Source organism: Chanodichthys erythropterus, chromosome 5 (assembly GCF_024489055.1).
Source record: "Chanodichthys erythropterus isolate Z2021 chromosome 5, ASM2448905v1, whole genome shotgun sequence".
NCBI lineage: Eukaryota > Metazoa > Chordata > Actinopteri > Cypriniformes > Xenocyprididae > Chanodichthys > Chanodichthys erythropterus.
The window spans coordinates 19,562,668-19,576,299 of NC_090225.1; the positions used below are offsets into that span (position 1 = coordinate 19,562,668).

Here is a 13,632-nt window from a genome sequence, read left to right on the forward strand (position 1 = left end):
AGCGCGGCCGCCATTATGGGGTGAAAATACTAACTGGACCATAGAATCCTTCACGCACCCAAAATCGGCGAATTTCACTGCCAAATCAGAAGCGCAAAAGAACATTTTTTTTTTTTTTTAATTAAGTCACCAGTATGGTAAATTGTATGGCTCCTATGTTTTATTTGACCAGTTGTGGATTCCAACCATTCATGCATCTGAGGTAACGTAGTTAGCCTACTTTATTGAGTATTTCCATTTTATGCAACTTTACACATTTAAAGTAATTTAAAATTAATAAATTTAAGATCATCGTGTTTGCAGCGAACAATATATTTCACATTTCAGACCTAGTGGAGTAATAGTAATACTATCTAGTTCTGAATTTAAATATATATATTACGTTTTAATGGATCGCGCTACAAACATAACAATACATGATGCATTGCTGTGTCCGTTATCGCATAATTCACACTTTTGGACACTTTTGCTTTAATGGACATTACACAACACTACAAAATCAAGCTGTTAATTCATATATTTATTGTCCAACATTCCCAATTTTTTCTGATGCATGTCCTCAATTTAATTTGTTGGTACTAATAATTCAGTGTTTATAAGCCTTTTAAAGAATTTTAACCCAAACTGACTGGGTTTCTAGAGAGCAAAGGTTTTGACTTAAAATGTGTAAAATAAACTGTTAAAAGGATTTGATGATCACTAGTGATAGTATTTTATTCTGTGTTGTCATCATTCAGGTTGGATTTCAGCTTTAATGTACGTTTAAAAAAAAAAAGCTGATATTGCCATAGAAACTAGTGGACTGCGACTCGCTTTCACCCCAAAATGGCTGGGCGCCGGTGCTGCAATGGAACGTTCTTGCTAGTGTATATTCTTTGCCCTAATCAGTGCCCTGACTAGTGTGCGTCTGCAGCAGTGACAAAATCATGTGGTACCTGTGACGTTTCCCCGCACTGTCAAGCTGGACCAATCACAGTCTTTTGCGGTTACTATATATTTTTTTTAGTTTGCTGAGGTAAAATTTTATCAGTATACCATGTACCAATCCTTGCGTTTAAATACATTACAAATGATTATACTTCATTGTCTTCTGTGCGGCAAAAAAACGACATTTAAATGCTGTTCCATTTATTATGTTCAGGGTTTCGGGCGCCAAGCGCCCTCTAGAGGAAACATTACACATTTCTCTCCCTTCACCTCCAGAGGGCGGGGTTTCCCTTAAATCAGTAGTAGCGCATATTTACATGTTATCAGATTTGCTCTCTTATCGGACCAATAATATAACGGGGCGAATATTGTGTGGACGTAGATTTTCCGCTGCCCTAAATTAAAATACCCTTTTATAATGAGTTTCTTACAGTTGGCCGATAATTTCTCCAGCCTGCAGAAGGCGTAAATATATGGTGGCAGCGCAATGTTGCAGGCTTCAGGAAGTTGTATATTTGAATCGATTCAACGGGGTGAGATCGATCGAGTTTCCCATTTATTGCAGCTGGATCGGGGCGTCTTAAAACAAAAAGGTGAGTGTTTGTTTTAAAGGGGAAATTGATACACCGAGAGGTGATGGCAGAGATTGCACTGATCCTCTGTAAACATTTCACCGTCATCTTCCTGATCCGGTTTCAGGTCAAGCAGGGTTTTTTCATTCTTTAACCCACCTATCGTTTGCTTTATTATCTATTTATGGCCAATAATGATTAAGGAAAAGCCCTAAACGTGCGTTATTTTTAATGCATTTGTCGTTTCAATTACCATGGTTCTTCCTGTCTGTTTTCGTCTGATACCTGTTACGCTTTGTGAGATGTCCTACATTTGCACTATGGTTACTAGTATAATTATCTCCAAAATACTACAATAAAACTGTCTGGGAAATTAAACTCACAAATATTCAGAAAGCTTACTGCGGGAGATTTCATACTTGGTTGCAACTATTAGGCTGCTATAGTAACTTATATTTTGACTGAAATTATGATGAATAAATCTTTTATAAGGAAACGAAGCCAGTGAAGAAGAATATGATTTCCATCTTTAAAAATTGTGAGAATAGTTCTGTATAAAATATATTAAGACATAGCTGTGGTCCATTAAATAAAATTAACAGACACAATTTTGTTTTTATTAATGAATTAGTATGAAAAAAAAAAGTTTGAATACACAGTAACTAAGATAAATAAAATATTTTTTTGTTCATGTTAACTAATGGAACCTTATTGTAAAGTGTTACCCTGCTAGGCATTAACATCATCAAACTCCGTAAAGCTGCTTTAAAACAATGTGTATTGTGAAAAGTGCTATACAAATAAATTGACTTGACTATAAACTTTTATAACCGATGAGCAATACAGATACATAGACATCATGAGAGATTATTTTATGTATACACAACTTTTCCACTGCATGTTTGTATTTTAATTGTCACCTCATGTTTTTGGATAGTCACAAAAAACCTTCTCCCAGCACCATGATTTTTCATGTTTTGTAAAGTTTTCTCATTTTCTCAGGTTGGGGAGGTTTCACAGCCCTCCACTTTGCTGCTCTCCATGGAAACCGGCCAGTGGCTGAGCTTCTGCTGAACAGTGGTGCTGATCCAAACATCCCTTGTGATGCAGGACAAACTCCTTTTCACTTCGCTTGCAGGTACGAGAGACCTCATCCATCTTATGTTTGTGATTTTAATTAAAACATCCATCATAAACTCTGGGCTCACTGTTCTGTGTTATTCTAACAGAAATGGCAACATTTATATCATGCACAAAATGATGCAGCACGGTGCAGACTTACACATAGTAGATGAGCAGGGGAAATCATCTCTTCATCATGCAGTCGGTGGTGGAAGTGTGTAAGTAACTAGCCAAACACAAAACACTCAGGATTGATAAAAAGAATTCAAGTTTTGGTGTATGTTGCATACTTCAATATATTGTTCCTCTATTTTCTTCTCACTTTCTCCATCATTTTCTTTCTCAGTATTGCCATGCAGTACCTGTGGGAGACTGGAATGTTCCGTTTCTCAGATGCGGATAACTATCAGGTCACTCCGCTGCATTTGGCAGCTTCCATGGGCAATACTGATGTAGTCCGGTATCTCCTTAGAGCGAATGTAAGCAATTTTACTTTACATCACTGCTTGTAGTTCTCTTACAGGGTACAACTAGGCTAAATAGCCACCAAAACATTGATGGGCAAATTCAGAATGCTGAAAACTGCTATAAATTGTTCATCACAATGAAATTTCATTGTATTGAAATGTTTTTTTTTTTTTCTTTTTAATTTTTTCAAGGTTACTTTGTTAGGGATAGTTGTTCTTTTCCTAAGGTTTCAATTTTACTTAATTGTAAACTAGAACATACTGTGATTAAAGAGACTTACAATAATAGGCTTAGTACCATCTTAAACGTTTAAATGCTTTAAAGTCATCATGAAATGGAAGTTGCAATAATCTTTCGTTCTCGACGTAGCCTGCTCCTGAAATGCAAATGAAATTCAAAAAACACAATAGGCAAATCAGACAACGCAACAGCAAATAAGAAAACGGAAAGGGTGGTACTTCTATACTCTAAATGTTGATTGGACAGATACAGTGTCAACTTGTGGAAACTTTTTCGGTAAACTCTATTCAATTGCTTCTTTGGATAAAATGAGTGCACTGTATGGCTGCCATTTTCTCCTTTCATGTAATTTTGGGTGATCACCAGTGGGTTATTATTTTGGGTCCACACACACAAACCAAAGAATTTGTGTAGAAAAAAAGCCATCGACAAAGCATGTCCAAATGGTTTTAACTTGTCATATGCTTCAATGTGCGAGATGTAGTTTGGAGCCATAAAGTAGTACAAATCTACGCTGAGTCCTCCATTCGGTTCCTTGCAGGTTTAGTTCATGTAACAAATGCATCAGTTAAAGGGTTAGTTCACCCAAAAATGAGAATTCTGTCATTTATTACTCAACTTAATGCCCTTCGTTAATCTTTGGAACACAAATTAAGATATTTTAGTTGAAATCCGATGGCTCTGTGAGGCCTCCATAGCCAGCAATGACATTTCCTCTCTTAAGATCCATAAAGGTACTAAAAACATATTTAAATCCATATATTTTTACATATTTAGCCATCGGATTTCAACAAAAATATCTTAATTTGCGTTCCGAAGATTAACGAAGGTCTTACAGGTGTGGAACAGCATGAGGGTGAGTAATAAATGACAGAATTTTAATTTTTACTAACCCTTTAAATGTTTCACTTGCAGTCTGTGCTGCTGACCTGATTTTCTCCATCGGGAATTGCTTTGGTTGTCCCGCCTTCGCGACAATAAACACGTCATCAGAGGAGAGAAGAGATTTTGTTGCAAGAGAGAGGGGAAGTTATTTTGTTTAAAGATTATGAGGGCACATGAATTAAAAAAAAAATGATATGCACGGATAAATCATTTATAATAAATACTGCTATATTCCTTAAACATTTCATACTTTAAAGCTAATCTTTTTCATTGTTGTAAAAGTCAAGTATGTATTTAATCGATTTATTGTTTGTATAGTGCTTGCATTTAGGTCTTTTCTTTTTGTATCGTATGATTATGTTAAACCAGAGATGCACGCCAGAGGCAGTTGACCACCAGGGGGCGACAGCGCTTCACGTGGCTGCAGAGAAAGGCATGATTGAGGTGTGCTGGCTGCTGTTGAAGAGTGCCGGGCTCCACATTTTACACATGAAAAACCACACTGGCCTCACACCTCTAGACCTCTGTAATCAAGGGAATACTTTCAGGTCTGTTGAGAACCATTGAAATTTTAAAGGCTCTAATTCACATTATTTATTTATCTTTCTAAGAGTTGTTACCAAATTTGTGGAAATTCATAAAAATTGCATGGTCAAACCAGGAAAACACAAAGAATATTTAAATTGATCTGCACTGCAGTTAACATATAGCTTCAAATGAGGCACATTTAAAGGAAGGCATTATATATATATATATATATATATATATATATATATATATATATATATATATATATATATATATATATATATATATATGCTGTACATTATTTTCTATTTGTTGTGATTATTTGTATTTTGCCAGTAATGAAATGTTATATTGTTAACAGATTAAGATATCTACTTTTTTTTCTTCCACATTTTTGTTTAGACATCAGCAGCTCTCCAAGATTCTGATGCATTTCAGTCAACGGCCAAAAGATCTGATTCCTAAGGACTCATATGGTATCATTTTGTTTCCTGTGGGTTTATTGTATTGTAATGATATTCATCGGTTGTAATGCTTATTCATGGAATGATCTGTTCCCCAGTGATGTACTTCTGGGTGCTGTTGTTACCATCTCTCAGCGGGGCGGCGATTCTCATTATAGCTGCGGCTCTTGGTGAATATGGGGGTATCTTCTCTGCAGTGCTTTTCCCCTGCATGGCAAAAGTCATTCTTTCTCAGTTTCACAGACTAAGCAGCTTTCAAAGGTTAGAGGGTTGTGATTGCAAAATTGCAAATTGCATTATCACTGATAAATATAAGTGATGTTGATGGTGTTATAACCATTTTACTGTTTGATTTGGACTGTAGGTTACCAAACCCTGTTTACCTGGGAACACTGACTGCAGGCCTAATTCATTCCACAGCTTGTTTTCTCTATAAAATTCTACCTAATATCCTTTGCAGATAGCTTATGTCATCAACCACTTTTACAAGTTGAATAATCTTTAATGCTTTGTATCAGTGTTTCCTTAACTGTTCACGTTTTTGGCCAGCTTACACCCTCTTACACATTTCACTTGTCCATGTTTGTGTGCTTGCTTTACTCTTTTGGAAGGTTCTAAATCAGAACCCAGGACAACTCAAAGAAGCTGACACTGATTCTCGGTTTTCCAGCATAGGAGACTTAATGGAAGCCAGCCAGAGCCCAGACAGATTCTGTATTTACTGTGAGGTGAGCACTTCTTTAACCAGCACTGTTTGCTGACTAACATGCTTTGATTAAAGTTAATTTATTTATTGCATTAAAATAGTTGGTTTTCTCTGGAGGATCATCAACCATTTTTGGATTATTAAAGAAATCCTTCAATTACAATTTTTTTATATATATATATATATATATATATATATATATATATATATATATATATATATATATATATATATATATATATATATATATATATATATATAGAGAGAGAGAGAGTATTAAATTGAATCAAATGTTTGTTAATAGTTATTATTAAACAATATTAGAATAAAATACAAATTTCAAAACTGCACAAGCTATTCTTTTTCAGCTAATTAAAGTGGACAATTGCAAACACTGCCGTTTGTGTGACATGTGCATCCAAGACTACGACCACCACTGCCTCTTCCTAAATCAATGTGTGGGACGGGACAATCACCGCATCTTCATCCTCTTCATCATGTCCATGGTAATGGCTCATGTCATCTTCATCCTCAGTGCCGTTTACTACCTCTACCTGAAACTCTCAGGCTTGCAGCTGTCTGACTGGAGCTCAGTGGCAGGAAGAGAGGCCTGGGTCATCCTGCTGGCTCTGCTCAACATCCTCTCTCTGATCTGGGTGGGATGGTTGCTAGTTGAGCAGCTTGATGCCATTTCCTTGGGAACCACCACCTACTTTAGGCGGTACAACCACAAGGGGCCTTCTAAAATACAACGTTTGGGAACGGTCCTCTCTTTTCTTCTTGAAGGAAAAAGAAGACAGAAGCACAGTCAGTCTTTTAACATATAGAGACTTTAGAGACTTTTTGAAATTATAAAGCAACATCACAGTTTAGTCTTTATCTTATTGTTGTTCATAAAAGCTAGAATATTCTACACAACTGTCTGGAGGACTCAAAGCCAGTCTGCAGATTTTGTCCAGCCACGTAGTGTATGGCACGCACCGATTCCATTTAATAACTTTAAACGCAATTTAAAACAAAAGAAAATCATTTTGACTCCAATAGTTTGTAAGAACAAATGTAAAAAAAAAATACATTATATTACCTAGATTATAAATCTTGGTGTTAGTGCTTGAATTTAAACAGAGGTCACTGCTGGTTTTCCACTACCATAATTGTAACTGTACTATGAATTTTTTTTTATATATGTGAAATGTTTTAAATAAACATCTTTCAGTGTAAATGTATACATTTAAATTTCTCATTTTTATCATTAATTTTTAAGTAAAAAAATGGATGAATGAGTCTAAATAAACAAGCAAAAAGATCAAACAACAAACTGAAAACAGATGCCCAGTTATTTATTGGCATATTATATTGGGATAAAGTGTTTTTATTATTCTACAAAACAAAGATTTTGCCCTTTAACAAGATGTAATTTAAGTCTAAGGTGTCCCCTGATCGTGTCTGTGAAGTTTCAGCTCAAAATACCCCATAGATTTTTTTTAATAAATTTTTTTAACTGCTTATTTTGAGCCATAATTATATATGCACAGTTTCAGTGCGCGGCCCCTTTAAATCTCGCGCTCCCCCGCCCCCGAGCTCTCGACTGCCTTAATCAGCATAAACAAAGTTCACACAGCTAATATAACCCTCAAAATGGATCTTTACAAAGTGTTCGTCATTCATGCGTCGATTCCTGTGAGTATAGTATTTATTTGGATGTTTACATTTGATTCTGAATGAGTTTGAGTATGTGCTCCGTGGCTAAAGCTAACATTACACACTGATGTAGAGATTTATATAGGATGAAGTTGTGTTTATGAATTATATAGACTGCAAGTGTTTAAAAATGAAAATAGCGACAGCTCTTGTCTCCGTGAATACAGTAAGAAACGATGGTAACTTTAACCACATTTAACAGTACATTAGCAACATGCTAACGAAATTGTCTTTAGAAAGACAATTTAAAGGGATAGTTCACCCAAAAATGAAAATTTTAAGTTTATCTCCTTACCCCCAGTGCATCCAAGATGTAAGTGACTTTTTTTTCTTCAGTAGAACACAAATGATGATTTTTAACTGCAACCGCTGCCGGCTTTCAGTCAAATAATGGGAGTGAATGGGAACTTCTACTGTAAGAGTAAATAAAACTTGCATAGACCCGCAGTTTAAGTTCCCATTCACTCCTATTATTTGACTGACAGACGGCAGCGGTTGCAGTTAAAAATCATAATTTCTGTTCTACTGAAGAAACAAAGTCACCTACATCTTGGATGCGCTGGGGGTAAGGAGATAAACATCAAATTTTCATTTTTGGGTGAACTATTCCTTTACAAAATATCACTAAAAATATCATGGATAATGTCAGTTATTATCGCTCTATCTGCCATTTTTCGCTATTGTCCTTGCTTGCTTACCTAGTCTGATGATTCAGCTGTACACATCCAGACGTTTTGCACTTGTGTAATGCCTCGATCATGGGCTGGCATATGCAAATATTGGTGTACATATTAATGATCCTGACTGTTACATAACAGTCGGTGTTATGTTGAGATTCGCCTGTTTTTCGGAGGTCTTTTAAACAAATGAGATTTACATAAGAAGGAGGAAGCAATGGAGTTTGAGACTCACTGTATGTGTTTTCTCTTGTTATTCAACTATGCCGAGGTAAATTCAATTTTTCATTCGATGGCACCTTTAAATAATTGTTTTGTAACATCCATTTTATCTGGTTTAAGACTAAATGTATCTATTCATTTAAAAGTATAATTCTTGATCAGAGCGTGACGACAACTTCAATCCTGGCTGCTCTGACTGCATTAGTGTTGTGAAGCGCTCACGCTGCGTTCCCAGCCCTGCTTTTAAGACGGGTGTCCATCATTAATCATCTGCGAGGCCTGTGTAGTCTGCTGCTAATTTTCCATTGATTTCACTGCAGTAATACCAGCAGTGGGGGAATCTGCAGACCTATATCATTGGTCTAAGTGACATGGCATTGAATAAATGCATTTTGTTACTACTGTGGCAGAGTCCTGCTAATGCAGGAGAACATATTCAACATCTTATTCATGGGACATCCAAGTCTAGGGTTTGATTCAGGACAGGTCATTTATTGTATTTTCTCAGATGCCTACTTTGTCTGTATAAGGCATTTGTTTCCCTATCAATCGAAAACTCTTCAGTCTTTTGCAGTGAATCACTGCATCATGTGCTTCTCTTCAGTCCATCTCTATTACTGGATTAAATGATAATTCAGTCTAATTGCCAGTTTATTTGGTACCACGCTAGGCTTGTATTTTAAAGATTGTTGCAGGCTTATACTTTGAGTCTGAAATAAATTTGAAAGTGCCTTTTTTATATTTTCATTTAGAAAGAATTTTCTTCCTGTATCAGTCTTTACACTTAAAGGGATAGTCCACCCAAAAAGATCTCGCCCCCCATTGACTACCATAGTATTTATTTTTCCTACTATGGTAGTAAATGGGGTGCGAGATCTGTTTGGTTACTGACATTCTTCCAAATATCTTCTTTTGTGTTCAGCAGAACAAAGAAATTCATACAGGTTTGGAACTACTTGAGGGTGAGTAAATGATGACAGAATTTAAATTTTTGGGTGTACTATCCCTTTAATATTAAGTGACATGACATGTAGCCAAATATGGTGTCCCATACTCGGAAATTGTGCTCTGCATTTGACCCGTCCAAGTGCACACACACACACACACAATTAGGCCACAACTGCCCATATTACATGATTTTAGGGCAATCGCACAGCTTACAATGCCCTATGCTAACTCAACTCTATAAAGTAATATGGTTATACGTATTACTTTGCAGAAGAGCAACAATAATCCTTGACTTGATAATGGATTGTTGTTGCTCTTCATTTATTGTATTTTTTTCAATCAGTACCAAAAAGTATTGCACAAAATGTGTAAAACCGTAATGTATAATAGGATACCATCCTACATAAAAGGCCATAATAAGAAGCACTTGTACACTGCACTGCTGTTTTCACTTCTGCATTAGCAGTTATCATTTCCTTAGATGTCTCTGTCAGTCTACCAACTTTCTTGTGATTTTACACTTCTCAGCTTTTGGAAATTTCCCCTTTATTATGTAGTTAAGCACATATATTTTTCAGACTACTCTAGAGTATGTGAATTCATTGGATGGCAAATGTGAAAATACTGACCTCATAGTGTTTGTGTTAGAGAGAACCACGGAGAACCACTCTTGTTATTTTTTAATGATGTGGACGCATTTTTCTTTAAGTTGTGGATTTATTAGATCTGCATTTAGTTCTCCTCCTCTCAGTTCCCTAAAGGATTGAGTGGGAGTCTCTTGGTAGATGTCACATTGATGAACTTTAAACTTAAATCTGTAGTTCTCCTTTTACTTAAACGGATGTTTGAAGCGGTTAGTTTCAAATGCCATACATGAAGATGCTAAATTGTAAGCCCTAATGTACAACTCTGAGAATTCACCAAAGAGACGATGGAGATTTTTAGGTAATTAGTTGACTTTTTTTTTTTTTAAATATGCTTGTTTGACTGAAAGTGATCTGTATAGTACTTTTAATTTGATTTCAACATCTCTTATAACTTATGACTAACAGTTTGAATGGAAAATTATTTGTAACATTTGTCACACACTGAAGACAGCCTGAGAGCTGAAACATTTCTGTAAAGTAAAATAACAAAAGATTTTGAATTTTGAGTGCGAATCACAGCTGAATTCTTAATGTAGTTAAATTTATGTAAGACAATATATGAGATGAGTGAGAGCGCAGTGCAAATTATTTTTAACAGTCATAACATTTATATGACCTAGGAATATGTATGTAGTATATTGTGCTTAAAGGGTTAGTTCACCCAAAAGTGAAATTTCTGTCATTAAGTACTACATTAAGTTTGTCTTTGTAACACAAATTGAGATATTTTTTGATGTATATCTGATCCACACATAGGCAGCAACAACATTGCACCTTTTGAGGTGCTAAAGACATTGTTAAAACCATCGACTTGACTACAGTGGTTCAAACTTAATAGTATTTTGTGCAAAAAAAACCAAAACAAAAATAATGACTTTATTCAACTATTTCGTCTGTCCCCCCTGCTACGCTATTATCGTTGCAGAGCTTCAGTGTTTACACCCGAACGGCAGCTCAATATTGGCCGGCTCATGTCACGTGATCAGCACAACGCATGCGTGAGCGTTCAGACATAAACACTAAAGCTCTGCAGCGAAAATAGCGTAGCAGTATAACAGGGGATAGACTAATTTGTTGAATAAAGTCATTATTAGGGCCCGGGCACCGATGGTGTGAGGACCCTATTGTAATTACTCAGTCAGTTATTCTTCTTCCCCGAAATGAATCGCACTTTTGAGGGCTTAAACATGCTCAAAAACTCATGAAACTTTGCACACACGTCAGAAGTGATGAAAATGTATGTCTGATATGGTTTTCTAAATTAGGTGTGGCAAAATGCCTTGAAAGCACCACCTACAAAATTTCAATTTAGCACCCTTCGTGCTACGTTTCACGTACAGTTATGAAATTCGGTAGACACATCTAACAGCCCAATACCTTCAAAAAAGCCCCTGGGTGCAAAATCTGTAAACCCAACAGGAAGTGAGATATTTTATATTTTCTCTGCAAAAAATATTTCCAAACAGAGTATTTAAAAAAACTCCTCCTAGAGCTCAAGGTCATATTTGGTCAGTCTAATCTAAAGGCTTTTGCGGTGTTAAATTGTAAATATCTTGAGTTTTCGCTGAAGGGTGTGTCCGTGGCGGCCTGACAAATTGATGTTTCACCATGAAACAGGAAGTTGTTGTAACTCAAGCATACAATGTCAGATCTGCCCCAAACTTCACATGTTTTATTAGAGTCCTGGCCTGAAGACATCTACAATGCAATACTAAGTTACAGTCATAGTGCCACCTGCGGGCAACATGAAATGCCATGTTTTACTCTGTGATTAACTCCTCGTAGAGATTTAACCAGATCAACATCATATTTGGTCAGTCTAATCTTAAGGCCTTAGCGATGTTAAATATCACTGTGTCTGTGGTGGCCTGACAAAGTCTGATGTTTCTCAAGCTGTTGTAACTCAGGCATACAATGTCCGATCTGCCCCAAACTTCACATGTGTGATGAGTCCTGACCTAAAGACATCTATATGCCAATTTTAATCAGTTAGTCATAGCACCACCTGCTGGCAACAGGAAATGCCATGCTTCACACTGTAATTCAATCCCAGAAACACATTTCAATATGCCACGAAGTACAAAACATGCTACAAACACCTTAAATCATGCAACACTTGGCTAAGTGATTATGTATGATTAACGCCACGAAACAGGAAGCTGTTGTAACTAGGGCATACAATGTCCGATCTGCTCCAAACTTGATAATAGTTGGCCTGAGGACATCTACATGGCAATATTCAGTTACAGTCAAAGCGCCACCTGTTGTCAGCAGGAAGTGTGGCAATTTGAAATGACTTTGCCATAATTCTCCTGTATTTACTCACTTACATGCATGTCGCCCACTGTTCACTGATTTCCTAAGGCGGGTGGTGGTGAGCCCAGGTGCGAGGACCCTTTCATCGCTGCTTGCAGCTTTAATTGTTTTGTTTTTGCGCACAAAAAGTATTCTCGTCACTTCATAATATTAAGGTTGAACCACTGCAGTCACATCAATGGTCTCTACTGTTACTGACAATTTATTTATAAAAAAAAAAAAATTGTGTTTTATATATTCATCAGTGCAACTATTAGATGTTCATAATACTATTAAAGCACATGAAGACTGAATAACAATTTAAGTTTAAGAAAAATTATTTACTCACCCAAACCCATAAGCTATTGTTTTTCTATTCTATTTGTAATGAACACACAGGAGAAATTTTAAAGAATATTTATATGCAGCTCTAATGCCAGTTCACAATGACCATGTCCAAAAATGACAAAAGTGCCATAAAAATAGCTCATATTAATTCTGCAATATAGTCCAATTCTTCTGAAATCATATTTTATTTTAGTTCTGTTTTCTTTTGTACCATAATTCCATTCTGTCCCTCACAATAACCTATTATATGACTTGGAATATAGCACACAAGTCATAAACCGGTATTTTTATTGTATACTTTTAATAGTTTTTGTCCTTTTTGGTGCTTGAAACTTCAAAAATCTCTTTTTGTGCTCCACAGAAGAAAAAACAACAACATATGGGCTGTAACCCATGTGAGCAAGTAAATAATGACAGAATTTCTAGCAGAACTATCACTTTTACTACTTTTTGTTGTTGTTTGGAAGTGATTTGAAGTGAGGAAAAGCTAGACAATGAAAAGGCGAATGTATAGTGAGGGAGAGAAAGAGAAGTACATACAGTAGTACTCACAAGCACATGCACATATATTCACCAGACTAAAGAGCCAATTAGGAGGGAGGGAGAATGGGGGGAAATGGCAGAAGCCCGTCTGTTTCTGCTTCACTGAATTATTGAGTGTAATCATCCAGGCCTTTAATGGCTGGTCCGGAGTGGAATTAATTTGGGTGGTGTGGGATAAATAATGCATTATGGGTAAGGGTGGCTCTGAGCGTGTGCAAGAGGTCTCTCTCCTCCAGCTGCCTCTGCATGATAAGGGTGGGAGGGGCCGGGAAGCGTGCCGCTCAGTGCAGTGGGCCAGTGGGACATGAGGGGGGAGAGGGAGAGCGAGGGAGGGAGGGA

The 13,632-nt window shown here is 36.5% G+C and overlaps 2 protein-coding genes across 5 annotated transcripts in view; both read left to right on the forward strand.

The window, feature by feature from the left end:
* Positions 1–1,239: 1,239 nt before the first annotated feature.
* si:ch211-223a10.1 (uncharacterized) lies at positions 1,240–7,218 on the forward strand. The gene is made up of 10 exons (XM_067386471.1): positions 1,240–1,520; positions 2,502–2,637; positions 2,729–2,839; positions 2,968–3,100; positions 4,584–4,762; positions 5,145–5,218; positions 5,305–5,467; positions 5,571–5,653; positions 5,744–5,934; positions 6,281–7,218. The coding sequence occupies exons 1-10, from the start codon at positions 1,415–1,417 to the stop codon at positions 6,737–6,739; spliced, it is 1,635 nt and encodes a 544-aa protein (XP_067242572.1). The 5' UTR covers positions 1,240–1,414; the 3' UTR covers positions 6,740–7,218.
* A 3,005-nt stretch (positions 7,219–10,223) lies between these two features.
* Positions 10,224–13,632, forward strand: part of arhgap22a (Rho GTPase activating protein 22a) — a 37,538-nt gene continuing 34,129 nt past the window's right edge. For 3 of the 4 annotated variants that reach the window (XM_067386467.1, XM_067386468.1, XM_067386465.1), the window contains exon 1: positions 10,224–10,405. Coding sequence is in view for 1 of the 4 variants with exons in the window: in XM_067386465.1 (XP_067242566.1) it covers positions 10,360–10,405 (46 nt within the window). In the remaining 3 variants the exon portion in view is untranslated. Of the gene's footprint in view, positions 10,406–13,111; positions 13,154–13,632 lie in introns of all 4 variants that reach the window. The other variant, XM_067386469.1, reaches the window with a different exon arrangement.

Excerpts from the sequence above, each read along its gene's own strand:
- si:ch211-223a10.1 (XM_067386471.1), top strand. The coding sequence starts at position 1,415 with ATGTTGCAGGCTTCAGGAAGTTGTATATTTGAATCGATTCAACGGGGT. Across the intron at positions 1,521-2,501 it reads GGGCGTCTTAAAACAAAAAG|GTTGGGGAGGTTTCACAGCC; the intron begins GTGAGTGTTTGT and ends TCATTTTCTCAG. Across the intron at positions 5,219-5,304 it reads GATTCCTAAGGACTCATATG|TGATGTACTTCTGGGTGCTG; the intron begins GTATCATTTTGT and ends TCTGTTCCCCAG.